The 26,084-nt window shown below is 46.0% G+C and overlaps 19 protein-coding genes across 19 annotated transcripts; 10 read left to right on the top strand and 9 right to left on the bottom strand.

The window, feature by feature from the left end:
• Positions 1-714: 714 nt before the first annotated feature.
• On the top strand, positions 715-2,325 carry KUCA_T00001134001 (uncharacterized protein; the record flags this gene model as incomplete). The annotated part of the gene is made up of 1 exon (XM_022605741.1): positions 715-2,325. One exon carries the CDS (start codon positions 715-717, stop codon positions 2,323-2,325), a length of 1,611 nt encoding a protein of 536 aa, XP_022457179.1.
• A 76-nt stretch (positions 2,326-2,401) lies between these two features.
• Positions 2,402-3,622, top strand: KUCA_T00001133001 (uncharacterized protein; the record flags this gene model as incomplete). The annotated part of the gene is made up of 1 exon (XM_022605739.1): positions 2,402-3,622. The coding sequence occupies one exon, from the start codon at positions 2,402-2,404 to the stop codon at positions 3,620-3,622; it is 1,221 nt and encodes a 406-aa protein (XP_022457178.1).
• Positions 3,623-4,235: 613 nt separating this feature from the next.
• Positions 4,236-5,810, top strand: KUCA_T00001132001 (uncharacterized protein; the record flags this gene model as incomplete). The annotated part of the gene is made up of 1 exon (XM_022605738.1): positions 4,236-5,810. One exon carries the CDS (start codon positions 4,236-4,238, stop codon positions 5,808-5,810), a length of 1,575 nt encoding a protein of 524 aa, XP_022457177.1.
• Positions 5,811-6,145: 335 nt separating this feature from the next.
• On the bottom strand, positions 6,146-6,476 carry KUCA_T00001131001 (uncharacterized protein; the record flags this gene model as incomplete). Its single annotated transcript, XM_022605737.1, has 2 exons — positions 6,146-6,395; positions 6,454-6,476. 2 exons carry the CDS (start codon positions 6,474-6,476, stop codon positions 6,146-6,148), a joined length of 273 nt encoding a protein of 90 aa, XP_022457176.1.
• A 700-nt stretch (positions 6,477-7,176) lies between these two features.
• KUCA_T00001130001 (uncharacterized protein) lies at positions 7,177-8,550 on the bottom strand (the record flags this gene model as incomplete). Its single annotated transcript, XM_022605736.1, has 1 exon — positions 7,177-8,550. One exon carries the CDS (start codon positions 8,548-8,550, stop codon positions 7,177-7,179), a length of 1,374 nt encoding a protein of 457 aa, XP_022457175.1.
• A 263-nt stretch (positions 8,551-8,813) lies between these two features.
• KUCA_T00001129001 (uncharacterized protein) lies at positions 8,814-9,995 on the bottom strand (the record flags this gene model as incomplete). Its single annotated transcript, XM_022605735.1, has 1 exon — positions 8,814-9,995. One exon carries the CDS (start codon positions 9,993-9,995, stop codon positions 8,814-8,816), a length of 1,182 nt encoding a protein of 393 aa, XP_022457174.1.
• Positions 9,996-10,254: 259 nt separating this feature from the next.
• Positions 10,255-11,382, top strand: KUCA_T00001128001 (uncharacterized protein; the record flags this gene model as incomplete). The annotated part of the gene is made up of 1 exon (XM_022605734.1): positions 10,255-11,382. One exon carries the CDS (start codon positions 10,255-10,257, stop codon positions 11,380-11,382), a length of 1,128 nt encoding a protein of 375 aa, XP_022457173.1.
• Positions 11,383-11,400: 18 nt separating this feature from the next.
• KUCA_T00001127001 (uncharacterized protein) lies at positions 11,401-12,024 on the bottom strand (the record flags this gene model as incomplete). Its single annotated transcript, XM_022605733.1, has 1 exon — positions 11,401-12,024. The coding sequence occupies one exon, from the start codon at positions 12,022-12,024 to the stop codon at positions 11,401-11,403; it is 624 nt and encodes a 207-aa protein (XP_022457172.1).
• A 185-nt stretch (positions 12,025-12,209) lies between these two features.
• Positions 12,210-13,039, top strand: KUCA_T00001126001 (uncharacterized protein; the record flags this gene model as incomplete). The annotated part of the gene is made up of 2 exons (XM_022605732.1): positions 12,210-12,246; positions 12,324-13,039. The coding sequence occupies 2 exons, from the start codon at positions 12,210-12,212 to the stop codon at positions 13,037-13,039; spliced, it is 753 nt and encodes a 250-aa protein (XP_022457171.1).
• Positions 13,040-13,151: 112 nt separating this feature from the next.
• Positions 13,152-14,128, bottom strand: KUCA_T00001125001 (uncharacterized protein; the record flags this gene model as incomplete). The annotated part of the gene is made up of 2 exons (XM_022605731.1): positions 13,152-13,759; positions 14,101-14,128. The coding sequence occupies 2 exons, from the start codon at positions 14,126-14,128 to the stop codon at positions 13,152-13,154; spliced, it is 636 nt and encodes a 211-aa protein (XP_022457170.1).
• Positions 14,129-14,541: 413 nt separating this feature from the next.
• KUCA_T00001124001 (uncharacterized protein) lies at positions 14,542-15,043 on the bottom strand (the record flags this gene model as incomplete). Its single annotated transcript, XM_022605730.1, has 2 exons — positions 14,542-14,831; positions 14,881-15,043. 2 exons carry the CDS (start codon positions 15,041-15,043, stop codon positions 14,542-14,544), a joined length of 453 nt encoding a protein of 150 aa, XP_022457169.1.
• A 444-nt stretch (positions 15,044-15,487) lies between these two features.
• On the bottom strand, positions 15,488-17,260 carry KUCA_T00001123001 (uncharacterized protein; the record flags this gene model as incomplete). Its single annotated transcript, XM_022605728.1, has 1 exon — positions 15,488-17,260. The coding sequence occupies one exon, from the start codon at positions 17,258-17,260 to the stop codon at positions 15,488-15,490; it is 1,773 nt and encodes a 590-aa protein (XP_022457168.1).
• Positions 17,261-18,586: 1,326 nt separating this feature from the next.
• Positions 18,587-19,381, top strand: KUCA_T00001122001 (uncharacterized protein; the record flags this gene model as incomplete). The annotated part of the gene is made up of 1 exon (XM_022605727.1): positions 18,587-19,381. One exon carries the CDS (start codon positions 18,587-18,589, stop codon positions 19,379-19,381), a length of 795 nt encoding a protein of 264 aa, XP_022457167.1.
• A 181-nt stretch (positions 19,382-19,562) lies between these two features.
• KUCA_T00001121001 (uncharacterized protein) lies at positions 19,563-20,514 on the top strand (the record flags this gene model as incomplete). The annotated part of the gene is made up of 2 exons (XM_022605726.1): positions 19,563-19,610; positions 19,675-20,514. 2 exons carry the CDS (start codon positions 19,563-19,565, stop codon positions 20,512-20,514), a joined length of 888 nt encoding a protein of 295 aa, XP_022457166.1.
• A 70-nt stretch (positions 20,515-20,584) lies between these two features.
• Positions 20,585-20,989, bottom strand: KUCA_T00001120001 (uncharacterized protein; the record flags this gene model as incomplete). The annotated part of the gene is made up of 1 exon (XM_022605725.1): positions 20,585-20,989. The coding sequence occupies one exon, from the start codon at positions 20,987-20,989 to the stop codon at positions 20,585-20,587; it is 405 nt and encodes a 134-aa protein (XP_022457165.1).
• Positions 20,990-21,072: 83 nt separating this feature from the next.
• On the top strand, positions 21,073-21,966 carry KUCA_T00001119001 (uncharacterized protein; the record flags this gene model as incomplete). Its single annotated transcript, XM_022605724.1, has 1 exon — positions 21,073-21,966. The coding sequence occupies one exon, from the start codon at positions 21,073-21,075 to the stop codon at positions 21,964-21,966; it is 894 nt and encodes a 297-aa protein (XP_022457164.1).
• Positions 21,967-22,117: 151 nt separating this feature from the next.
• KUCA_T00001118001 (uncharacterized protein) lies at positions 22,118-23,923 on the bottom strand (the record flags this gene model as incomplete). Its single annotated transcript, XM_022605723.1, has 1 exon — positions 22,118-23,923. The coding sequence occupies one exon, from the start codon at positions 23,921-23,923 to the stop codon at positions 22,118-22,120; it is 1,806 nt and encodes a 601-aa protein (XP_022457163.1).
• Positions 23,924-24,072: 149 nt separating this feature from the next.
• On the top strand, positions 24,073-24,797 carry KUCA_T00001117001 (uncharacterized protein; the record flags this gene model as incomplete). The annotated part of the gene is made up of 2 exons (XM_022605722.1): positions 24,073-24,531; positions 24,588-24,797. 2 exons carry the CDS (start codon positions 24,073-24,075, stop codon positions 24,795-24,797), a joined length of 669 nt encoding a protein of 222 aa, XP_022457162.1.
• Positions 24,798-25,252: 455 nt separating this feature from the next.
• Positions 25,253-26,032, top strand: KUCA_T00001116001 (uncharacterized protein; the record flags this gene model as incomplete). The annotated part of the gene is made up of 1 exon (XM_022605721.1): positions 25,253-26,032. The coding sequence occupies one exon, from the start codon at positions 25,253-25,255 to the stop codon at positions 26,030-26,032; it is 780 nt and encodes a 259-aa protein (XP_022457161.1).
• Between the last annotated feature and the right edge of the window lie 52 nt (positions 26,033-26,084).

Genomic DNA, 26,084 nt, shown 5'->3' with positions numbered 1-26,084 from the left:
GAATCACTGTATAGCCGCAAATGGTCCCATTATCTTATAGGGCGTTGAAAATTTGTAGAATAGAGAGGGGAAATTTTATTGAAGTTAAATTAAAGTTTTGCACTTCAGTGCTCGGACGAAATATTGAGAATATTGGATCAATTTTGAAATTCTCGATATTTTTGGAAATTTGAGTGATTGCAAGACAATCCCATTCATAGAGTGAGATAAACGGCATTCTTTTTACCTTTCAATTTGAATTGAGATCTTGTAAAGTTAACCCAAGATCATGAAGGTCATACATTGCTTGAGATATACGGGAGCCAATTCTACTACGGTCATATTCCAATTGTCTTTCAAATGTATGACCACATTACCCGAATTGCCCCATATTAAGACCATCATCAGCAACATCCTCTCCTATCTTCTTGTTTGCACAAGACTTTCATACTCGTCCGCGGTATTCTATGCCTCCATCTCTCCCTTTTCCTAATCCTCTTCGAATTTTTCGTTTCTTCTCTTTTTTTTTGTCGTTTATTCCCTCCCGTCCCTCGTCTCTCCTCGACTTTATCTCCCATGGTGCCCCTACCAATTCCATATCTTTCCGAGCACGACCCACGCTTTAGGCCAATTTTGATGCAAAATATACATTAGATAACCGTGGGAAGATGCTATTAAAACTGCTCCACTCCACGCCCGCTCTTTCCAAAAACCCCATGACAATTTTCTTAGCAAATGCTAGAGAACTACAGGAAAAATAACCTGTTCCACCTTCGCGAGACGGGTGTGGGGATTGTTAACGACGTCCGAACAAGACTGGTGCCTTACTATGTCTCGGACTTCTTAGATGCATGGAACTACCGAGTGATACCCGCAGTGGTGTACGTTTTTTTCACCAACTTGCTACCTGCCGTAGCGTTTGCTCAGGACATGTTTGACCACACAGAGAACTCTTATGGTGTCAACGAGGTGTTGATGTCGTCTGCAATGGGAGGGGTCGTATTTGGGCTTATCGCAGGCCAGCCGCTTTGCATAGTGGGAGTTACTGGTCCAATTACCATCTTCAATTATACAGTGTTTAACCTGATTCGTGACCGGGATATTGATTACTTTTCGTTTATGTGTTGGATCTGTCTTTGGGCAGGATTGCTGCACACGATACTTGCATTGCTCAATGCCGTCAACTTCATGAGATATGTCTCCAAATACTGCTGCAATGTGTTTGGGCTCTTTATCAACGTGGTGTATATTCAAAAGGGCATTCAAATTTTGACCCATCAGTTTGATGGTGGGTCTGACGTCGGGTTTGCGTCGGTCATGGTTTCCTTGGTGATGTGTATATTTGGTGTTGCGGCCAATCTCTTTGGAACCAAGTCTCACTACTTGAGGCCTACAATACGCAAATTTGTCGCCGACTACTCGACTCCGCTATGTGTGGTTTTCTTTTCTGGATTTGTTCATTTTGGTGGAAAGTTGGCGGGGGTTCGGTTCCAACATCTCCCAATCACGAAAGCGTTTGCACCTACGCTCGACTCTAGACCAAACGACTGGTTCGTCAGATTCTGGCATGGCGTTGATGTAGGTGACGTTTTTCTCGCACTACCGTTCGGAATCTTGTTAACAGCGCTGTTCTACTTTGATCACAATGTTTCCTCGCTGATGTGTCAAAGTAGCGACTTTCCACTCAAGAAACCGGCCTCTTTTCACTACGATTTCTTGCTGCTTGGAATCACCACGGCCGTTGCGGGATTGCTCGGAATTCCTGCACCAAACGGACTCATTCCACAAGCACCATTGCATACACATTCATTATGCGTCCAGGAACATGACTATAAAACAGGAACTGACCGTCCCGTTGCTGTTGTCGAACAGCGACTCACCAATACCCTGCAAGGACTAATGACAATCGGAATGATGACCCGTCCTCTTCTCATAGTGCTCCACCAAATCCCACAACCAGTCATGGCAGGTCTTTTCTGGATTATGGGAATCTCTGCGCTCAATGAAAACGAGATCATTAACCGTATCCGCTTCCTTTGCACGGATCCAGAGACTATGAGGACCAACCCACAGGACTACCCACTGAACTTGCGATCCGCAAATCGAAAGTGGCTGGTTCTTTTTGTGACATTTGAGCTCATTGCCTTCGGATTCGAGTTCGGCATCACGTGCACCAAAGGAGCTGTCGGCTTTCCCGGAGTGTTGATGTTCTTCCTTGGCTTTTCATGCTTCTTCCCCAAGATCTTTCCACCGGACCAGCTACGCTTACTGGACGGGCCCGCCGCTGATGATATGATTCTGGAGAACTTGAGGTTAAGCAAAGGTGATGAAGAATACGAGCTATAAAGGAAAATAATGCGAAATAAAAATTAATAATACCGGTTGATTAGGTTTAACAGATAAATCCTTTCCTGATTATATAATGAATTATATAAGCATCCCAGAAACTGCAGTACAAGTTTGCGCTGCCTCGTGGTATCTGACTACGCGAAAGCTTATAGTGATTTCCTCCGAATTCCAGCACATAATGAAGTTGATACTGTGGATGGCCGTGCTGTTGGTCAAGCCGTGTTTTGGATCGCTTGGAGACCAGTTGGACGAGTTCCAGGATTGCGTGACCAAATGCCGCTATCTGACCTGCCCATACACCGAAGAACTCCAGCTTCCCTCGGACAATGTTTTGTCCAGATGGTACGACGAGGAAGAAGAACAGCCACTTTTTGACAAACAACCCCTGGCTCTGACACTGAGGCTTTTGGGGTGGGGTTGCCCGGACAATTGCGACTATCGTTGTCAGAGACTGATCACTGTCCAGCGACAACAGCTCGGCGATGAAGTGTATCAATTCCACGGTAAATGGCCATTCATCCGAGTTTTTGGTATCCAGGAGTTATTTTCAACGATTTTCAGTATTCTGAACTTCTTTCCACATTACCATGGCTTTCGCTTGATGTTGGCCCATTACAGGCAGGACAGGTTCTCCGGGTCCAAATTTGCCAACCAATACTTTGCTTATGGCATTGTTGGACTAGTGGCGATGTTTGCGTGGATATTTTCAACTATTTTCCATCTTAGAGACACCTGGGACCGCGAACGGCTGGACTACTTCTTTGCCGGTGCCACAGTGCTGAGTGGACTATACGGTATCACTGTGCGTGTTTTCGAGCTTTATGAACCCCAAAACAACACAAAGAGACGTGCATTTGGACTTCTAGTGGTTCTCATGTATATTGGCCATGTAGCGCGACTTTTAGTTGACTGGTCGTACACATACAATATGGAGGCCAATGTGTTGGTGGGATTGGTGCAGTATGTCCTGTGGATCTACCATGCAATCAATTCTTTCCAGATATACAGACAACGTGCCAGTAAGGTACTACCTGCTTTTCGTGGATCTAAAAACGGGTCAAATCAACTGAAAGCTGATCTTCTCAATAAGGATGTCAATTGGACATTGATCCCGCTGCTTTTGGTAGCCAGTGTTAGTTTCGGAATGTCGTTTGAGCTGTTTGATTTTGCACCCTTTTTTGACCTTGTGGATGCCCATGCTTTGTGGCATTTCGTGACCATTTGGCCAGCCTGGTACTGGTACGACTACATGGTGCAGGATGTTGAGAATCTGAAGCTGATCAAATCTGACTGAACACGAAACCAAGCTCCGACTCGAGTCCCGGGGGTTGTTGGGCAATCGAGGCTTAGTCTTGCGAACTAGTTTGCAATAAAAACCCGGTGCGTATCCACTTTCTGGCCAATCACAACCACTGAGCGTCGTCCCAAAGGGGCAACCGCGGGGAGTGTCCGTGGATTCTTCCCAAAGAGGTAATTTCTCTCGGCGTAGCTCCGTTGGTGCGTCTGCAGGCATGGGGTGCCGCTCCTAGTCCGGGATGCTGCGTTTCTGGTTGGGATATGCGATATTGGGCATAATGTATTTAAATTAATAGGATTTTTTAGTATTGATGGACTTTTAATTGCGTTCAGATAGATATCGGGATGTGTTGGGGATTTTGTAGCTATTTTGTAGCCTTTATGGGGACCGTTTTGTTGAAACAAGACCCGAACCAGATATCAATGTCCTTCCGCACCCTCCTTTCAATAATTGTTTTAATTGGACGAACGATTGCAGTGTCAAAACACGCATTAGTGTGAAACCCCCATGTGAGTTCCTGTGGATTTGCACTATAAAAAGGACACGTTATTCCCGTTTATCCTCCAAACATTTCTCTCTTTTCTACATCTATCTTCATCTCTACATAACAATGACTGTCCAATACACTCCAAAGGTCAAGGTTAACACCGACAAAGTCTCATACACTGAGTCTGAACTCGTCTCAAAGTACTCTTACGCTAACGCCGTTGTCGAAAAGACCGACGATGGCTTCAACGTGACTCCAACCACCGAGGACTACGACTTCAAGGTTGATCTCAGAGTTCCTCGTCTTGGCCTCATGTTGGTTGGTCTTGGTGGTAACAACGGAACCACTTTGGTTGCATCCGTTCTTGCCAACAAGAACAAGGTTGTCTTCAACACTAAGGAGGGTCCTCGTACTGCCAACTACTACGGCTCCGTTACCCAGGCTGCTACTATCAAGCTTGGAATTGATGCTGATGGTCGTGACGTTTACGCTCCATTCAACTCGCTGCTTCCTTTCGTTTCTCCAAATGACTTTGTGGTTGGTGGATGGGATATCAACAAGGCTAACCTTGCTTCTGCCATGAGCCGTGCCCAGGTCTTGGAGTACGATCTCCAACGCCAATTGGCCCCCACCATGGAGAAAATTGTTCCTCTTCCTTCCATCTACTACCCAGACTTCATTGCTGCTAACCAGGATGAGCGTGCCGACAACTGTCTCAACAGAGACCTTCACACGGGTGAGGTCTCCACTAAGGGCAAGTGGGCTCACGTCCAGAAGATCAGAGAGGACATTCGCGAATTCAAGGCTGCTAACTCTCTTGACAGTGTGATTGTCTTGTGGACTGCCAACACGGAAAGATACTCGGATGTCACCGAGGGCATCCACGACACTGCTGAGAACTTGATTGATGCCATCAAGAATGATCATGAAGAGGTCTCCGCTTCCACCGTTTTTGCTGTCGCAAGTATTTTAGAGAACACGCCATACATCAACGGATCCCCACAGAACACCTTCGTCCCCGGGTGCATCGAGCTTGCCGAGAAGAACAACACCTTCATTGGCGGTGATGACTTCAAGTCTGGTCAGACCAAAATGAAATCTGTGCTGGCACAGTTCCTGGTTGATGCTGGTATCAGACCAACTTCCATCGCCTCCTACAACCATCTCGGTAACAACGATGGTTACAACCTGAGTGCACCTAAGCAGTTCCGTTCCAAAGAGATCTCAAAGGCTTCTGTCGTTGACGACATAATTGCTTCCAACGAGATTCTTTACAACGACAAGCTTGGAAAGAAGATTGACCACACCATTGTGATCAAGTACATGAAGGCCGTTGGAGACTCTAAGGTCGCTATGGACGAGTACTACTCTGAGCTGATGCTTGGCGGTCACAACCGTATCTCCATCCACAACGTTTGTGAAGACTCTTTGCTCGCGACTCCTCTGATCATTGATTTGGTTGTCATGACCGAGTTCTTGTCGAGAGTCTCCTACAAGAAGGCAGGTTCTACTGACTACGAGTCTCTCCACGCAGTTTTGTCCTTCCTTTCCTACTGGCTTAAGGCTCCTCTTACCAGACCAGGATACGAGGCCATCAACGGTCTCAACAAGCAGCGCGCTGGTCTTGACAACTTCTTGAGACTTTTGATTGGTCTTCCATCGCTGAATGAGTTGAGATTTGAGGAAAGACTTCAGTAGAGGCTGAAATGGCAAGAGTCTGAAAGACGCAAAGATTCCAATATGTTCCTTTACGGCTATATATATACACATTCTATATACTGAGAGCAAAGCTTTTATATGCTGAAAGTTTTTAATTTCATGAATTATAGTAACTATAAGTTATATCACTCGTCAAAAAGTCTCCGAATTTTGAGTCTTCACGGTTAGCTCCAGGTTGCATCCACAGTCTGACAGTGGTGTAATCATGAGATAGGTATTATTAGTCGTAGTATATAACAGAACGTTTGAGACTCTCTTGAATCATCAACGATGCGCCTACGTTGCTCAAATTCATTGATTTCTGCTCGAGGAGTCTAAATGCACACATCCTTCTGTCCCTCGAACTCATCCATGCATTCCACCACAGTCTTGAGGTTCTCTAACACATTGTTCGCAGCCACCCGTATCACGCGATCACTCCTTCCTTTGAAATCAATCTTAAGAAACGTATCCTCCGTGGAATATTCAACCGAGAGCTCGCTCGGTTTCAGGATTGGATCTGGATCGAGGGCTCTCTGCGCTATCTGAGCCTGTCTCGCCGTCTCGAACGGCACCGAAAACGCCCTGCAAAGTTAGTAAAGCTGAGACATGTCTGTGGTGCGTTTTCGTTGGAATAGCTTACAGGGTATGATTGAAATCTGACATTGTGATTATATGGCCACCGCTTTGAACTAAAACAGAACTGCAAGGTAGAAGGCGGTGAAATTTGAGAAGCCTCAAGCTCATCGCATATAATCAATTTTGTAATCTGTGAACTTTTCACAGCCACGCCCTTTTAAAGTTAATCACTAACGAAAGCCTACGACACCTAAATGATCGAATATATTTCAGGAGACGTATTCCAGATACTAAAACCAACTGGTCCATTATGTCCAATCATATTGGCCCATTCTTGCAACTCACTTGGGTCCTGGGGAGGTGGAATCGCACTTGCTCTCCGTAAGAGGTTCCCCAGTGCCTACATCAAGTACAAGGACTACTGTATGGAGAGACAAGATGACCCATCGAAAACGGTTGGAACTGCGCTTTTGCTTCCAATTGAGTCGTCGGATCCGGGATATGTAACTGGTTCAGGCGACCGGTTCATTATTGCGTGTCTTTTCACGAGTTTTGCAGGTGGTGATGTGCCTGAGGTCATCTCTCGTAACACTGGGCCAGCTATAGAGGCGATGAAAACCCAGATGCTGCATCCCAGTAGTTGTTTTGACCCTGAAGTCGCAAAAATTCTTGAGAAGGGCTCAGATAAACCGATAATATCTATGCCAAAGATCAATGCTGGAATATTCGGTGTTCCGTGGGAACTTACAGAAAAGAGACTCGTTGAGAGCGGGATGGATTTCCATGTCTATGTACTATGATCTCTCATATATGCGTTCACAAAGCTTCCTTTGGCGGTGTAGGAAAATCCATTGAAGTATTCCACAGTGTTCTCCTGGATGTTGATTGGACCTGGGTGGATATCGATATTGCTTCCTTCTTCGAAACTGCTCAATTTCATGGATGTGAACATCTCGTCGAAGTTCTCGGCAAGCTCTGGGTTAGAGATGGAGGGTATAATTGGGGGAACGATACTGGGATCCTGATCGAATAGCTTTCCCCAGTGGATTTCTCGAAAAAATCTTTCCTTCTTAAAATCATCCCATCTATCATCTCCGAGCCTCTTTGCTGGGTTCTTATTCAAAAGTCGGGACAGAAGCGTCTTTGCATATGCCGATAGATATGTTGGATATGCCACTTTGCTCCTGATAATTTTGTCACTTATGGCCTTGTGGCTGTTCCCCGTGAAAGGAGGATTCCCCGTGATCATGTCGAATAACACAGCACCCAGAGACCACCAGTCAACGCCATAGCTATAGTCCTCACCTCTGAGAACCTCTGGGGCCATATACTCTGGTGTGCCAATAATGGACTTGCAAAACCCTTTATCTGAGACCGTCTCGTCAGACTCCTTTGAGAGCCCAAAGTCTGTCAGGACCAAAAAGCCCCGTGAGTCGAGCAAACAGTTCTCGGGCTTCAGGTCTCTGTACACAATTCCTAGCCCATGAAGATGTTTCAGTGCCAGAGCCATTTGAGCAGTGTAGAATGCACTGACTGATTCGCTGAATACCCGTCTTTGCGCCAAATGTCTGAATAGCTCTCCACCGGGAATATACTCCAACAGTAAGTACACTTTCTCGTGATCGTGTAGGGCGTAGAATAGTTTTACTATGTTAGGATGATTTGATATCTGTGCCAGTATCGTCCTCTCTGCCATCGTTCTTTCAACTTGCTTGTTGACTATCACAGATGCCTTCTTGAGTTCTTTCTGTGCGAACAATTGACCCGTTGATTTTCTTTTCACCAATATAACCTTTCCGTAGGCACCCTGGCCGAGAGCTTTTATTGGCTCGAACTCTGAAATATTCACCTTTGCGGCCTGTGGCTCCGGTTCCAGGTTGAACTTGCCGGTATCATATGATTTGATAGTAAACTCATGGCTTTGCTGTGATAAAATGCTTCCTACAGACATCCTTCTGAGCACAGATGACTTCCTTCTCGCGCTCAAATGAAAACTGTGTAAACCATGTGAGGCAGAGCTCGTCCCAAGCAAAACTGTAGGGCCAGGTTGGTCAACAAACTCCTCGTCGCTCAACTCCAAAACTTCGTAATCTGGAGGACCTGATTGAGAGTCCACGGTATGAGCCTCTTCTTCATCAAACCTGAACATGGGTTGCGGCATGTTTACCGTTATGACCTAGTTCTGGGGATGAATACAAAGACAAGGTTTTGGTTAGAGGCGATGGCCAAACATAAAGCCTGAGCCGCACATGATCAGGTATCGAGACACAATCGGCTGATGACTTGTATGGATAATTATAAATTTTTTGTATGGAGTATTAAAATAGTATTGGGTATGGCATACTGCGTGAGATATTATTATTATTGTTCTGGACGGAATTCTGTAATCAGCGTGGTTATTTGCATCACCGTTTCATATCAGCTTTATGAACTGAAAAGTCCTGCATACCGCTCCCTCTCTCTCTCTTTGGCATCCTGAACAATCTTTTCTGCCCTTTCCAGAGCCGAATTGATATTAACATCATCAGGGTTGTTCAATTTAGCCTCTTTGAGCGATTCTAATGCCAGAGAGTTCTTCTTCAGCGATAGATATGACATCCCCCGCCTATACAACGCTTTGGACCTTTCTAAAGCGGATACCTTGAAATCGTCATCAAGCTCCAACAGATAGCCAGCATAATCCACAGCCCTTTGGTGGTCACCAATCTTGAAACAACACAGAGAAAGATTAAGAAATAATTTCTTCTTAAGATCCATGAACTTGGCATAAGTCTCGCGATCCTGGTCTTTATCAGGCATTAACTCATTCGCATATCTCAGCGCTTTCGCATACTTGAACCGTGCGTTTGTTAAGTCTGCTTTCTTGAATAGTAAAGTACCGGACTCCTTGATAGTCTCAGCAGCTTTGAGTGCTTGTGCCATATTTTCGGGGTCGAAATTGGGAGCATTGGCTTTTGTATTGTCGTCGGGGAACTCCTCGTAGATATCTCCTCCAATAGAGTCATACGAAGCGTTGTATACTGGTACTGGATCTCCTTTCTTCCAACTTCCTGAGTCTTCAATAACACAGGGAATCTTGGGGATGTGCTCTTTGCTGACATCAACCTTCTCTACTTCACGCACAACAGACTTGCCGTGAACTACCTTGCCAAACAATGTGTGCTTTCCATTGAGATGAGGCGAGGGTGAAGTCGTGATGAAAAACCGTGATGTATTAGTATTAGGGGAATTTGCATTAGCCATTCCCACCAGAAAAGGTTCCTCAAATTCTTGCTTCAAATTCTCATCCTCAAAGAACCCTGGATCGTTGTCGCTTTGGGCATATATGGAAGAGCCTCGACTCCCGACCTCTGGTGAATTTGGATCGCTAACAACATCACCACCCTCTATGGCAAAATTCTTGACAGCCCTGTGAATTTTTGTATGATTGTAGTTTCTCTTGAGGTAAAGTCCAGGAATTTCCTGACCCGTGTGATCTCCACACAAACTCATGAAGTTGAGACAAGCCTGTGGAGCCTTTTCTGTGAACAGTTCAACAACCACGCGTCCTATTGGCTTCTGGTTCAGCGAAATATCCAAATATGCATACTTCGTAGCATCAACCATTGCGAACTTGTTAAAAGAATAAATAATCACGTAGTATTTTTCAATTTGTGTGATGTTTCTTAACCCTCTGTTAGGTCTTCACATAAGCAGAGTGAAAAATTTCGAGATGCGATGAGCTGCCGTTTGCTATCGGCATCGGCTGGATAGGGTATCTTCGATTCATTTAGTAATACTAATTCATTTGGTATAATCACAACCATATACATACACGTATACACAGTCTTGTTCACATCAAGCCATTTTCCACATTCTCTTCAGAATGCTCGGAAGACGTGTTCCATTGAGTTTCCGAAGGCTATTTTCCACCGAGGAAGCCTCCAGAGCATATCAGCAGCAACTGGACAAGGCTAGGGTGGACTGTTTGGCTTTGCTCAATAAGTACGACCGCTCATCATTTTTGCTGTCTCATTATGTTCCAGAGCCCATCAGAGACTCATATACCGCTATCAAGGCTTTCAACGTTGAGTTGAAGAAAGTCAGTGATGGTGCCTCCACATCCTCCAACTCTCAGCCAAACCCTGCTTTGGTAGACATCAAGCTCAAGTTTTGGGAAGACCTCATGGTGAAAATTTTCACACAAAGCCACTCAAATGTGGCATTGGGTGAACCAATAGCAACTCTTCTGAGAGAAGGCCTCAAGCAGGATCAGATGCTCGATCTGGGAGTTTTCCAGCAAATCATATCGGGTAGAAGCCATTACGTGAGGAACGAGGCTCAGAGAGGGTTTGCCAATATCGACGCCATTTGTTCGTTTGGAGAGTCCACTGATTCTCAAGTCAATTATGCACTTCAGGGATTATTGCTCTCGCCTTCACTTTCTCCAGCGGCAAATAAATTCCTGGAACTGGTGCCCTCAGAAACGAGAGCTCTCATGAGCGAGATAGCAGCACATATTGGGCAATCCACCTCATTGGCGAGCGTGATAGTTGGACTAAAATATTTTGCAGCTGCAAAGAACCGGGTGCTTCTTCCTCTGGACTTGATGGCTAAACACGGTCTTTCACAGGAGTCTGTGTTGAGAATTGGCCAGGGTCATGAAGAGCCTGCCGATGTCACTGCCAAACTACAGGATGTGGTCTTCGACGTTTCAGTGGCGGCCAACGACCATTTAATGACTGCCAGAAATAAGTTTGATCGTGTGAAAGAGTCGATCAGAGAAACAATTGCAGAGAACAGATCCGAAAAGTGGTTGACCTCTGCTTCCAAAAGGTGGAGGCATAAAGTGTCAGACGTGATCTTTGTTCCATATATGGCAGCTGTACCCACCGAACTTTATTTGGAAAGACTTGAAAAATACAACTTCAACGTGCTGCATCCTAAGCTGGCTACACCTGAGTGGCGACTTGCGTGGAGATCGTATCGCAATTACAACTCCAGATCTATATAGTGTACATAGGGCATCAAATCATGTTTGCCAATCAGCTCCCTGGTAGACAAAACGCAGCATCTGGCTAAGGCCAAGACCTGGAACCGGTCCAGAATTTTCTTCCGAGTCCTCGTGCGCAAATTCGGGGCCCAGCTCCACCCCATCATCTATTTCCTTCTGAGTTAGATAACCTTCAAACGTGTAGCCCTTCATGGCCTCTTCCGAAACACCAATACACCACGACGAGAACTCGTCGTCTTTCCTTACATCTGAAGCTTCTGAACGAGAGTAGCTATCGTTGATCCAGTCGCTCACGTCTGGCAAAGGTTTCTTCCGCAAAAGAGTGGTTAGCAGACCTTCTTGCTGAGTGGTGGGAAAGTCCACCGTGGGAAAAACGTTTGTTCCACGCAAAACCTCGTAATTTGAATCCAAGGTTCGCGACAGCGATGTCAACTGCGATAATATCACATTGAACTGGTTTTGAAGCGAAGACCAGTGCGGCAGCGACTGTGACTGCTGCATTGCATCACTCAACTTTGCCAGTGAGTGTGTGAGTTGTGTGAGTCTAAGTCTTAGCGACTCCAGCGAAGCCACCGGGACATTTGAGAAATCAGGCTTGACAGATCCATTTGATTGGTTGGAAACGGACGGAACCGCACTCATAATGTGGAAAGAGGGTTGAATTGAGGGGGCCAAAAAAAAGGGAAAGGCTGGAAATCGCCAGGCGCATTTCAACAAAATCCCCACAAGTGTTATGAGCGATGGGGAATCCTCTTTACTTCATTCCAACTCTCTTTAGCCTTAAACAACGTTAATGCCTACACCATGTACACGCTGCCTAAAACACCATGGTGAAGCGTACTTTAAATCCAGTTGAAGCCGAAAGTGAGTGCTTGTGAGGGGCTTTTGGGGCTTTTAGGAAAGTTCTTTTTTGGGCGACTTTTGTTACTAACTCAAGACAGGGCGGAAGCAGAAATTGAAGGAGCACAGAAAGTCACAGGCACGAAAGGTCGAGCAACGCTTAGTCAAAATTGCTGACAGAGATCCTGGGAGATTACGAGATAAGCTGAAAGCCTTAGAGGAGGTCCAGAAAGAAAAGGGAAGACTCAATCACACCGAACAGCGAACCCTGGATAATCTGCGGCGCGATCTTAGGCTTCTAGAGACCAATAGAAAAGGCTCAACAACTAGCCACACAGAGCATGATAAAGAGCAACAGCCACAATTGAGTTTGCCACAAACTGATCGGCTTGGAAAGGCTTCGATTTTCTACGATCCCGAGTTCAATCCCTATGGAAAAGCTCCCAATGGGTATGAAAATGTGAAGTATCCTCTGGTAAACCCATACGAATATCCTGACAACAAGCAAATAGTAGATATCCCCATGCCAGAAGGAGATCCCCCTCGTTTCTACAAGGTGAAAGATTACGATGCTTCGCTTTCTGTTGACGAAGTGCGGCGTGATTTCGTGAAAGAGAGTATTCAAGCTGGACTACTACCCACGGCACTAATGGGCTCTATCAAAAGGACCACTGCAGCTCCGAAAGCCGAGGTGAAGCCGAAGCCGATTCCAGAAACGGGCTCGGACTCTGAATTTGGAGAGTATGCGTCTGAAGAAGAGGAATACAGGAAAAAGCGTAGGCATGTTGAGCTGGAAGATGTCGAAGACGAAGGTTAGGAATGTGATGTTCGGTGATCAATTGTATAATAGGTTATTCATACTAAGAAGAAAACGCAACTGGCTTCGTGAACGTTTTATGTCGTTGGTGATTTGGAGTTTTTCAATTCGTCTATTTCTCCTTGGCAAACAAAGCCTCAATCTCCTCAACGGATTGCGCCAAAAGCTTCTCCTGGAACTTTGGGTTTCCGATCTCGGCTTGGACCTTGGCAATCACGGAAGTGGCCAATTGCTGTTGCTCCAATTGTCTAACCTGGGACTCGTATCTGACCCAAGAGTCAAGAACGGACTTGGCCTCGTGGGCAATTTCGACCTGCTGCTTCAGCTCGAAGGCCTCGGCCTCGAGGGCAGCGGTCTCCTTGGAGATCTCAAAAAGAGCCTTGGTGGTAGCAACAACATCCTTGAGCTCAGAGACCTGGTCAATTCTCTCCTTGACAGCATCAACGTGCTTGGTTCTGGAAGAGTTCAAAACGTCGGTGATGTTCTTGATGGTGCCAGAGGCCCAGTCGTTGTACAAAGGAGCAACGACCTTGACCACAAGCAAGACAAAACCGGTGAAGGTGGTGAGCAGGATGGACTCATCGTTGACGACGTAGAGCTCGTTGGAAATGGCATAGATGGCACCGGCAGCGGTGGTGGCCAGGATTCCGGTCTTAGTTAATGGGGAGTTACCTGGCAACGAGTCAATGAGTGACGTGGCCTTCGCCTTTGGCTCAGGAGCTGGTGTAGAGAGGAAACGGATTCCAACACTAAAAGGTGGTTAGTTGCAAAGCTCTGTTGGTTCCGCTTGAATCGGAGATAGTGTCAATAACTTACGGAGCAGCTCTGAATGCAGATCTGGTGGCGGAGCGGGTAGCTAAACGAAGAAAAAGCGGTTAATATCCTGATATTTCGAATAGAAGAATTTTGAGGCCCTTCAGTAGGAAATAGCTCTGGTTTTTTTTGATGTTCGTGATTTGGCGGATGGTCAACGAGGATTCTCAAGATTGACCTCAATCCCACCAAACAAACCAATTGCACCTAAAACCAGTGGTTCCAATGAATTGCAGATGTTAACTTACCCCTCAATGCTAATCTTTGAGCCAACATTATAATTGTAACGTGTTTCGAGTCTGATGGATGGTTGAAGGTTTCCGTTTGAACGATTTCCACTTGGCCTTGGGATCGATTTTGGTTGGTGCAATCCTATTGGATGTGGTTGGTGACACGAGGTTATGACAGTGTGAAGTGCACGACTACCGGAGTCGGATCTCAGAACTTTGGGAGGGTAAAGATTGGTTTGCAATCGCCGATTATATTGGACTAATTGATTATCATTATACTCTAGGCTGATCTTACTACTTAGAGGACATTTGCCGGAAAAAGTTGTTTTACTAGTTACTTGTCTGTAGTTGTAATTGCGGATGTACCGTCCCACCCTTCGTGATCTTAAGCATATGCTCTGTCATCACTTTGTTAGTAACGGGAACCAAAAATAAAAAAGTCTCTCTCTCAAGTATCACTTACACTTCCATCTCGTCTGTCGTCTCCAATTGATCCGCTTGACCCACCCTTTTGAGCACCTCGCGCTTGCTGCTCTCTAGTAGCGTGCCGTCGATGAACATCTCATCCAGAATATGGTACGCTTTCTGGAAATTAAATATGATATCTAGCTCGCACACCTTCTCGTACGACTTGTCCATCTGCTCCACATACCGGTGGATCATCTCCAATGTGATCAGCTCGTTGTCGTCGGCGTCGATCCCGCATACGAAGAACAGCGACGCGTATCGACGATAGACGATTTTCCCATCTATATGGTTAGTATCAATTTTTCGAGTTCTGAGACTATATTTACCCACCCTTGTGTTCCAGGACGTTGCACATCTTGGTCTTTCTAGCCAGCACTGTGGCCACGAGCTCACGGATGATCTTCAGTTTCTCCTTCTGCGGTATCGTGATATACCATTTTGAGAGTCGCACCTTTCCCTGAGCTGAAAGCAATATCAGATACTTGATTGCCATGTTCGATTTGTGATTGGGGATCGCAACCGTAATGAGGAACTAAACCGTTCTTGGGTAGGTGTTAAGTAGGCAAACAGGCTTCGGTGGTTATGAGTGATGGGAGCTCTGACAGCTGCGCCGCACCTTGAGTGGGATAAGGTATAGATCATTGAGGTGAAAAACATGCTTTGAAGATTTGAAGATTTCAGACAAATTCCGGGCGTAAACTAGGTTGATATGAGACTGAGATAGTGTATACTTATTTTATTAAAAAAAAAAGCAAAAATCTTTCTCAAATTGAGCCTTCACAGCCAACACAGCCTGCATATACACCGCTACTCCTCCTACAGCTCTGAATAATCTATCATGAATTAACGGGATTATTTATGCATCAAAATGGCATGGAAACACATTTTTTGATAATTTGAGTTGTCCCTTTTTTGACTCTGTGTCTCTTCTGGAGACTCATTCCTCTAGTGTTGCAACAGACTCTAGCAAGAAGTCGAGTTGCTGACTGATCTCGTCACAAAGCTCTGCTTCACTGACACCTTCAAAACAGGTCAGTTGCAGCTTGAGCTCGCACACCAAGAACTTCATGTTCTGCCATTGGACAGTCTCAAAGTCGTAACCGATACGCTTGGCCATTCCTGGGCCGTAAAGCCGGATCCGCTCGCCATGCTCGACGATCTTGCCATTCTGCTTGAGCTCCCATGGATTTAGCTTGGGGAAATTGCTGTGAATAAAGAGGACGCGCGGTTGGTTTTTGAACTCGTCAGAGTCAAGACTGAGAAGTCGACCATCCTTCTTGGCCTCCAGTCGCTTTTGGAGAATTCTATAGTCCTCAACGGGGTCGAATTGGCCCATGCCGCTTCCGAGAAACTCGCGCTCCTGGTTGAAATGGCCAAAAGCTGTGAGGAACTTGTTCACCTGGTAAAAGCTGTTTTTCAATACCACCGCAGCAGCAAGAAACGTTTCTTTGTCTCCCTCTCCGTCAGAACCTTGGGAGAAAAGAGGATAGAAATAGTCTGGTCCGTAGAGGTTGTAGTAAAGCGACAGAAATAATGACTTAGTGTGTTTCTTCTTGGAGATCATGAGCTGACCACTCTCAGTAGTTGGATCAGGAATAGCACCTTCAACATCATGTAAGGGAGGATCGCCCTCGTTATGCACGTTGTTTGGTCTGAACTCGCCAAACTCGTTGAAGCCAAACCGCACACGCTTATTGGTAAGCTTGACATCGGCGATGTCGTAGAAAAACGGCGATGTGGCACGTTTCCAGAAATCAGGCCAAACAACCAGGCCGTGGCTGACGAAAGGATCAACGTCGAAAACGTGATCGGGCGCATGAGCCGCAATATTATCAGAATCCAGCAAGAGCACATTTTCGAAACTGGAGGTTATCAGAGCAAGCGACTTGTATTGGTAACCATGGAACGAATTATGATCGGAAACGGCAGGTCCTAACTCTCTTGGCATGAAGATACAACGAGCATTGAGTGCGGGAAACACACGTCCACATAAATCGACCTCGTATTCCTCAAGGGTCGGTATAAACACCTCGACCGGCAATTTGGACCCCACAGACCGTAACGACTTGATAGATAGAAGTGCAAGCCAGTTAAATCTTCCACCGCCAACGTACACTATCCCATTGCCACGATAGAGGCCTTCGGGGTATGTGTCCGGCAAACTCCGCACCACGGCCCGGTGTGACTTTTTCATGCTTTCCACTTCTTCCGGCGTAAGCTGGAGATACTGCTTGAGGAAGTGCTCCGTGAAAACGGGCCCATCGTCCAAACCATCGTATCCGGCATGGTAAATCCGGTCTGGGCTACCATAATTGCTCAGAGGAGGAATTGCAGGCTTTCCCTGGACCAGGGTCTGGAAAATATTCGCGTAGAAGGCCTGCGCCATTTGAAGTCGGGACCCAATCTCGTCGTTGTCTGGGTTCCGGTTGATCATACGCCATTTAGCCGCATCACCAGTAGACATACTTGAATCAGGCACACGAGCTGGAGAATGGGTTTTGTGGTTCGAAAATAACTCTGATGCCCTCACTCCCACTTTGCGGGCAGGAGGTGGGTTCACGTCGATCACTCCTTTGCGGCGGTCGGACGATCTCAACTGCAAAGTCAGCACCACCACCATACAAACCATCGCGAGTGCAAATATCCCCACTATTGGCTTGCGCTTGAACCTGTGCAGAAGCGCCGGCGTTCGGCGCGACAGGTGTCTCATGTGGTAGCTTTCCAGGTTGGCGAATGTCTCCTTTGTTGGGGCAGATGCTAGAGGGGGCCACACAGCGATGCAATATAATCGGCAACTGGAAAACACCAACAGGGTACTTAAGCGAGAGTACAGAACCGGGTTGGCACTTCAAACAGCTGAAAAAGAGTACAAGAGCCGTTTGGAGGGCCTGTGTTTGTCTTATTACACTAAAACCTCCAGCGTGATACGAAGTGTGGAAAATCTTGGGACATCTGCACCGCCCGGGGATGCGGCCGTGCTTGTGGCAGTGTGTACATGCACAAGATGAGTAGCGAAAAAAGGTTAAATTAATTGATGTTTTTATTGGGATTTAAATTGGGGAGACTGATGAAAATGGGGAGCTTAATTTGCTGGTAGATTTACGAGGAAATCCTTCAAGTTTCGTGGAAATAGTGGCCACTTACCATGTCTTTGTTTGGGACTCGGAGATGTTCTTCGTGCAGATGTATCGACTAGTCTTTGGCATATGATTTCTCTCAATTAGACCCAGCAGATTGACAATGCGAACATTGAGCTATTGATGTGATGAAAGAAAGCAAACATCGGCTGATTCAGCATATTTGAGTTTTCCGGGAATTGTTAAGGTTAATATTATTTGAGGAAATTTAGACTATAAAACACATGATCGTGGTGCAAGTAGGTATTTATTATTCAGCCGGCGTAGTCACTGTGCAGGACGACGATCGCATCGCGACAATAAGGAAGGGTGCCCGAATATCCGCACGGCAACAACTCTCTAAAAGCTGAAGAACTCGTAGAATGCTAAACTTTGAAGCGCTGCGAATTTCTGCTCCTCACATTTTCGATCTCTCTCTCTCTCTCTTTCTCTTTCTCTCTCTCTATACGTCAATCCAAATATCACCCAACTATGTAGTGCACACTCCAGTTTCTTGGCTTCCAAGTTCCAACGCCGGGTGACCCCGAGTCTCACCAACCACTCACCAGACTTGGGACCATCCAAAGCCTTCACTTTGGCATATATTTGGCACTTTAAACATACAAATCTCTATAAACGCCACAATGCTCACTAGACTAGCCTCTTTCTCCAGATCCAAAGCTCTGGGTCGGAGTTCCGTGCGCCTCTATGCCTTTGCGGTTTCGCCGGCCAGACTTGGGCCTGAGCAGGACATCACTGCCAGATACAAAGCAAAGCTAGAGTCGAAGGCCAAGCAGTAAGTCTTTTCTTTCACCAAGAGATAACGTGCAAACTATACTGTGTGAAACAGTAAAGCGTTTACCGTTTCGCCATATACGAACACTCTCTTTCATTTTAATTTATCTCTCAGGTTTATTAACATGTTTATGTTCAGACTGGGAATCCGGACTGACGACCTCACCACCGTTCTCAAAGATGAGATCGAGGCGAAAAAGAAGGAAATGAACAAGGTGGATCCTCTGGCCGAGCTAGCAGAATATGAGCAACGCAGGGCTGCCGAGGCTGCTACAAAGCAGAATGCAAAGAAGACGGCTGAACAAAATGCAGAGACCCGTGGGCCCATCAGTCCAGATACCCCTACTCAGCCGTACAAACGTCTTGAATCATATATCAACGTGGAAAAATTCCGAGAGCTCGAGACTCCTCAGATAGAAGTTCTTTGGCGCAGTCGGTTTGCTTCGAAAGAAGAGGCCCTTTCTGCGTTGGTGCCATTGGACGCTTTTGACCGTCTCTACGCCAACGCCCGTGCAAATCCCTCGTTTGTTCTACCATTGCCTAGAGATGGTGATGGAATCGAAGTTCACTACCTTCAATGGTCATTTGTCGGGCCACACACCACACATGCCATGATCACTTCGCTGGCCGAGTACAAATTGCACCGTGAATATGCCCGTCCTCATACTACACTTATGTTTCACCAAGAACTGCGCGACTCAAACGAACTCATTTTGATGAATGGACTGGTTGAGCCCTCTGCAAACATCACTCGTGAAGAGGCTCAGCTGCTGATCATGAACATGCAGAGGTTCTACGGTGCTTTGGCGGATTCGCCGGCTTCGCGCAGGCGGGTCCAGCTGCTGGAGGACTTTACTAAGGGCAGCGAGGGGTTTTCTATGGAAAAAATCATTGAAGAGAGTCAATCCTTGGAGAATTAGAAGATCAGATTGCTAATCTGCCAAATTATATAGACTATTGATGGTCACGTGCCTAGATTTGTACATACAAAAAAACGTTTGGTCACGTGAATATTTTTCCACCACACTATTAGTCTTCGGACGAAATTTCAAGCCTGTGTAGTGATGGTCCTTGAAGACTACCCCGTTTGACAGCACAGTCATGGTCAAAGTTGGATATTTGGGACCAGCCGGAACGTATTCGCATCAGGTATGTGGATCCACATTCAGATCTTCGGATTTTATGTTAATTCTGGCAACTAACACGGCTTTAGGCCGCGCAGCAAGAGTTCTCCGGGGCCGAGCTGATACCCCAGAAGTCCATAGGAGCATGTTTCGAGAGTATGCACAAAGCCGAGGTTGATTATGCGGTTGTGCCGTTTGAAAACTCGACGAATGGTCAGGTGGTCTTCACGTATGATCTTTTGCGCGATTGGTTCATGAAGTGTGGGGATTCTACTCCTACTCCAAAGTTCAAAGTAGTTGGCGAATGTTTTGTCTCGATCCACCACAGTCTGATCGGATTTCAGCCAGATCTGTCCAAAATTACGAAGGTCTACTCTCATCCTCAGGTCTGGGGCCAATGCTCCTCGTTCTTGGAGGGTTTAAACGTTGAACGCATCGATACCTCTTCAACTTCGAGGGCAGTCGAGCTCGTGGCCCAAAGCCCGTTGGTGGAACAGAATGAGATCGCCGCCATCGGATCTTCCGCAGCATCTAAACTCCATTCTGTGCCCGTTGTGGTTCCAAGCGTTGAAGACAATACCTCTAACACTACGCGATTCCTCGTGCTAGGAACCAAAGACGAAATCTCACAGACCAGTATTGACGTGCGAGACAGAATAACGCTGCTTTCTTTCGTTCTCAAACATTTCAACGATATGGGTTCTTTGAGTCACGTGCTTGATGTTTTTGCACGTCACAAGGTCAATTTGGTATCGATAACAACCAGACCTGCGAAACTGCTCAAATGGCAGTATGTCTTCTTTCTGGAATGTGTGACCGGAGGTGACGCTTCACAGCTGGATCCTGTTTATTCCGAGCTTGGCGAATTCACCGAGGAACTACGCATCATGGGCTGGTTCCCGAGATCTGTTGATTACGCTGGAAAATAATGATGTTGATAGGCCTACCGGCTACACTGTTCATAGTAATCAAAACTCTTTCACTCGTTAGCTCTTTACTTCACCTCCCGTACCGTGCCAAAACCCACGGATTACTATCCAATGGACACACGTTTCTGGTGCTTGTCCACCTCTGAATACAGTGCAAGTGGAACCCGTGATTACACGTGCCCCACGCGGTCACACACTCTTGGTTCGGCTGGTTAATGGAATTGGGTGCACAATCAATGCATGGCTCCATCAGATGGTTACGACAAATCGCACACTGTTCAACCTCCATATCCCACGACCAAAACGCCACCGCGTTCCATTTCTTCACCTCGAACCGCTTGCGCTCTGGCTTGCCTGTCGTGGACGTTGTGTCTGTCTCAACAGGCGCTGCAAGTTTGTTAGTCATATGTCTTTGTGGCCCACCAGACTGCTTTAATCTCCAATACTCACCGTCTATATCCATCTCGTCCGCCATCGCTCGCAAATTTCTTAGGGACTGGTATGCGGACTGCTGTTATCTAGATCAGACATTTGTCAGTCGCAAAGGGAGTTTCGTGAATGTCGTGTGTTAACAAGATATTTACCCGTAAGTACACGACGTTTATTGGTTCTCTCTTATCTGCGAGGAGTGAAGAACTGTGGTGTGTTAGTATTCCAAGACAAGTGGTCTTACTCGTTTGCATCCCAATGGAAGAGGACACGAGCGTGATATCTGCGCTTTATCCACCGCCTCCACCTTACGTGAAGTGTTTCACGGACGAGAATGTGGGACGACTAAGGTCACTCCTCAAGGAGAATGGTGGTGATTTGGAAAGGCTAGATGTTGAAAACACTGAACTCCAGTTCCTAGTGCCACCTCAACAGCCGTCAGGGCCATCGTATCGGTCGTTTGGAGACATTTGGAACTTCAAGGACAAGTTTATGACTTTGGAAGATGCGGGAATTCCTCAGTTGTATGATGGTGGTAGCACGGGCAATGGGGCTGGAGATGACGGTGAAGATGAAGAAATATTTACGCGGGAGAGAATTGACGAGCTCAAGAAACTTGCCAAATCTCTACTACTCAATTTCCTGGAACTACTGGGCATTTTCGCAAAGAATCCGGAGTACGCTAAGGAGAAGATATCACAGATACGAATCCTGCTAATAAACCTCCACCATCTGTTGAACTCATACCGTTTGCACCAATCACGTGAGATTCTAATTCTGAAAATAGAAGAGAAGATCAGCCAAGATACTGAAGAGATAGAAAACATTGAGGAAGTTTGTAGGAGTGTGGAGGAGAAGATACGGACGTTAGTCAGAGATAGAATCGATTCGAAGGTGAAGGCTACAGACGGAGATGTTGATATGGACGAAGTTTTGCCCGAGCAGACCAAGGAGCAAATTCGTGAGCTTGAAAAGCAGGCCGTGAAAGATATTCTAGCAAACGAAGGTAATGATAGTCATTGATAGTTGAAAAATACCTGCAAGGATATGGGCAATGCAGGTCAAAATTATAGGCCAATTTTTCGGTTTAATAGTCAAAAGCTACGCAGAAATTGTGTGTTTCGCGTCAATTGGGTTTTGTATGTACAGATGAGAACTAATGTCTATGTATGGTCTAGTAGACCTCATGAATCGCCTCGGTGTCTTCGATGTCGTCGAAAAAGTCTTTGTAGTCTGATTTATCGAATCCAGTCTCTGGTGTTTTCGTTAGAGGTACCAGGACTGGACCTCCTATCTTGAGCAAACTCCTTTCAAAGGCTTTTCTCTCAATGTAACCAAAATCGCTCTTTGGGAAGACAAAGACGAGATTCGGTGCTGAACCGTTGTTTGAGTGCAACTTTACCAGTCCAGAAGCTGGTCTGAACCTTCCTCCCAGCATGGCCAATGACCTGGGGTCAATGAAGGTATCCACGCCGAGACACACAATATTCTGTAGATTCTTGAAGGTCAATCCTATCACGTTCTGGACGTTAGAGATGAGAACATGGGGGTTCTCGGGCGAAAAGTCTTGAAATCCTGGATGGAAGAAATTGGAGAAGTCATCGTGGAGGTTGAATATTTTGGAGTAGAACCCTTCTGCTTCAATTTGTTTTTGGACTTTAATTGAAGATTCCGATTCATCGTGAAGCAACAAAACCTGGCCTGAAAGGTTCTCCATTATACGGGGCAAGAGTTCATTTTTGGCGAATCTTGTGGCCTCTTGGTCGCCTCGAGACTGGGACTTCAGGTAAACTCTGTGCTTCTTGTAGTTGAGGTCCATGAGATAGCCAATATCACTGTGGAGCTCCTCTGAGTTATCCAGATCAAATGGAGTCAAGTCTTCCAAATCCCCTGATTCCGAAGCTATCACAGCAGAAACCTTCACATTGGAGGGCAACAGCAGCTCCTTCCCATCCTTTTCGTGGCTCATGGCAGATACACCCACCATCTTGAGATTTTCCCAATTGACCCAGTTTCGTTTCTGCAGCATTTGAATGAACTCTGATGACATTGTGTCTATGAAGAAGGCCATTTGAGCACTTTGTTTCCGGATCGGGGTCCCTAGTTTGGGATCCCTCTCGCTGTCTCTCAGCTCGAGAAGATAATTCATGACTGACTCAGCAGGCTTCTTTTTCTTGTTCTTCTTTTTTGCCATTGAGGTTGCCCCGTCCACGAACAAAAACTCTGCATCGTCGCATATGATCAGTCTGAGATCACTCAAACCAAGACCATTTGGAGACCCACTTTCCAAAATCGCATCCAATAATCTCTGCGGCGTAGCGACAATGATGTGAGGAGGCTCTAGCGTTTTCCATTTCTCCAGCTGTGCCTTTTCTTCAGTCTTGTCGTTACATCTATAGAGGAATTGGGCTACTTTGGCTGTCTCTCCATCGAACCGATCCAGAATCCGCAACAGTTGCAGTTCATATTGCCGAGCCAAAGAAGAAGTTTTCACCAGTATCAGCGTTGTCGTTGCAGGTTTTCCGAGATATGTCAGGGCCCTTGGTCTGGATAGAGCATGCAATAGAGCGGAGAACGACTTGCCGCTTCCCTGTGTCTCTTTCGCTATCACCGAAAACCCCGACCCTAGAACAGATAAAATCTTTTTCTGGGTCTCAGTCGGATCTTTCACTTCTGGGAATGTCTGGTTCAGCGCTTGCACCACCAGCGGCGAAACTCCAAAGGTATCAAAGCCACCAATCTCTCTGGGGTCGTATTTCAACTGTAGATCTGGCAGTCGACTTTTCCAAGTATGTTTGCGTTTTTCCACTTCATTATCCAAAACTGATGTTATTATCTTCTTGAAAGCCAAAAATCCAGTCAGTTTTTCTTTTCTGCGCGAAGAAGAACCATCATAGAGGCGTGGTGTGTGTATTTGTCTGTACAACGAAAGCCTCTGTCGTATAAAGAGAGGGTAGCCCCCCTGTATATTTTTCAGCATTCCATAAGGCTGAATGTGTGTGGTATGTCTGACCAAGAAGGATAATTAACCAATATATTTGGTAGTATCCGAAAACAAATTGCTCTTGTCTCTCTTTAAATTTGGTCTTAACTCTCAAATATTTATTGGGATGGAAGTTTTTCAATGAGATGCCCTCGATGCCCTTCTTGCCGTTTCGAGTTAGATTTCCAGCCAGAGTCTCTTTTGCCATCGGACTTCGATTTTTGCTTCATAACAAAAATTCTTTTCAAAGGACTTTGATATTCACCACGTATTCAACACATATTCGACACATCACCATGTTGCCATTTCGATTTGTCAGACCTGCCATGCGTTCCACTGTGGGAATATGGACCCGTTCCATGGCAAGACCGGCCCACTCAAGGATGCCCTTGTCAACGACTCTGAGGACGCTATCCCATTCCCGCATTTTGAACCAGAGTGCCCAGCTGAAAGTTGACAAGCCCGAGCTCATGATTGCATTCACGTGTAAGAAGTGCGATACGCGGTCCAGTCACGTTATGTCCAAACAAGCGTACACCTCCGGAACAGTGCTTATCCAGTGTCCCGGTTGCAGCAATAGACACCTCATTGCGGATCATTTGAAGGTAGGTTAAGTTTTTTGCTATCATCTTTCACCTAGAGTTTTTCACTAACGTTTCAGATTTTTTCCGATGACAGCATCACCATTGAGCAGATACTCGCCGAGAAGGGCGAGAGTACCTCCACCAACGTCAACGACCTTGTCTTCGAGGATATTCCCGAAAAGCTGAAGGGTCTCCTTGGAAAACATGCAAAGGATGCCCCAGAGAGTCATAAGGAGAAGTTTGTGGAAGGCGAGGAGGAGATCAAGAAGATAGGTTCTAAGGAGTAGTCAAATCCACTCTGAGGACGTCTCGTTTAGCTGCCTGGGTATCTGACTAAACTATTTCTATAGCCCTTAATTAAAAAGCCTTGTGTATATAATTTTCTTTGAGTCTTGTGAACCTTTCTGTGTCTCCCTGCGCGACAGTACATGCAGCTGCATTTATGAGCCGCACGTCCTTTTGGGCGGTTAATACATATTCAAAAGCACCCGCTCAAAACTCTCTAAATTGTTTTTCGGACTAACCAGAGAAAATATGAGAACTGGATTGCTAGAAAGAATTGGCTTGCAAGAGCTGGTTGTCCAGATCAACGAGAACGGAATCCATTTCTCGCAATTGTTGGTGAGTATCTAGAGTATATACTATGAAAGATGTGTTATCCTTAGAAACCTTTTGACTGACCAACCTCAAGCCTCAATCAAAACACTTCTGGCTACTATTTCATACGGTAACTCTGACTGGAATGATCATGTATGCCTCCTCCTTGGTCTCTGCTGAACCAATTCTGCCCCAGATTGACTGGTATGGGCAGAGCCTTTGGGGAGCAATACTCACATACTCTCTCGTTTTAGTGAGGTTCTATTTGCTAGGTGTCCTGGCGGACGAGGAAACTTTGAGTGAGTATTTTGGTGGAGTAAAAGATGGGAAGAGTGTATTATTATCGGAAATTCTAAAATCTGAGAATTTCCACCTACTTCTGTGTGCCATTCTATGGCAATTCACAAAACCTTCGCTCACCAAGATTCTACCCTACGGAGTATATTCTTTCTTGAACATTACGAGCTATTTGACAGTTGACGCTTTCCCCGGAAACCAACTGTCCGTGGCACTTCTGCCGCTCAAGACCTATTCGGAACCTCTTCTGCTGCTTGGTGCGGCTTGGGCCGAGCTGTTGATCTTTGGGTCCCTAGCACGAGAGAGCTGGGAGGGAGAGTCTGTGTTCTATTTCTACTTCTATTTGTTCCTGTGGGGTTTAAGAACGGATTCCTCGGAGGCAACCAGAACTGCGTTCCATAATGTGGTGGACATGTTCGATTGGTTACTTCTTAACAGACTCTGTCCACCAGCAATACGCCAATCATGGCTGAGTTTCAAAAGGCCATTATACGCTTTGATCCCGTTGGAGGTGCAAGATCTCTCCGCAGCTGAAGAGCTAGAAATGGAACTTGCTGATGCTTCAAGTGCTGCCGACCAGAGTGGGTTGACAGTTGAAGCTGCTGGAAAAGACTACAGAGTAAATTAGACAGTCCATTTCACCAAATACAAATTACATCGTCGAAATGCTCTCCATGTAC

This window comes from Kuraishia capsulata, genomic scaffold, assembly GCF_000576695.1.
Source record: "Kuraishia capsulata CBS 1993 genomic scaffold, Kuraishia_capsulata_scaffold_1, whole genome shotgun sequence".
NCBI lineage: Eukaryota > Fungi > Ascomycota > Pichiomycetes > Pichiales > Pichiaceae > Kuraishia > Kuraishia capsulata.
This window is presented reverse-complemented; position numbering and strand designations above follow the sequence as displayed.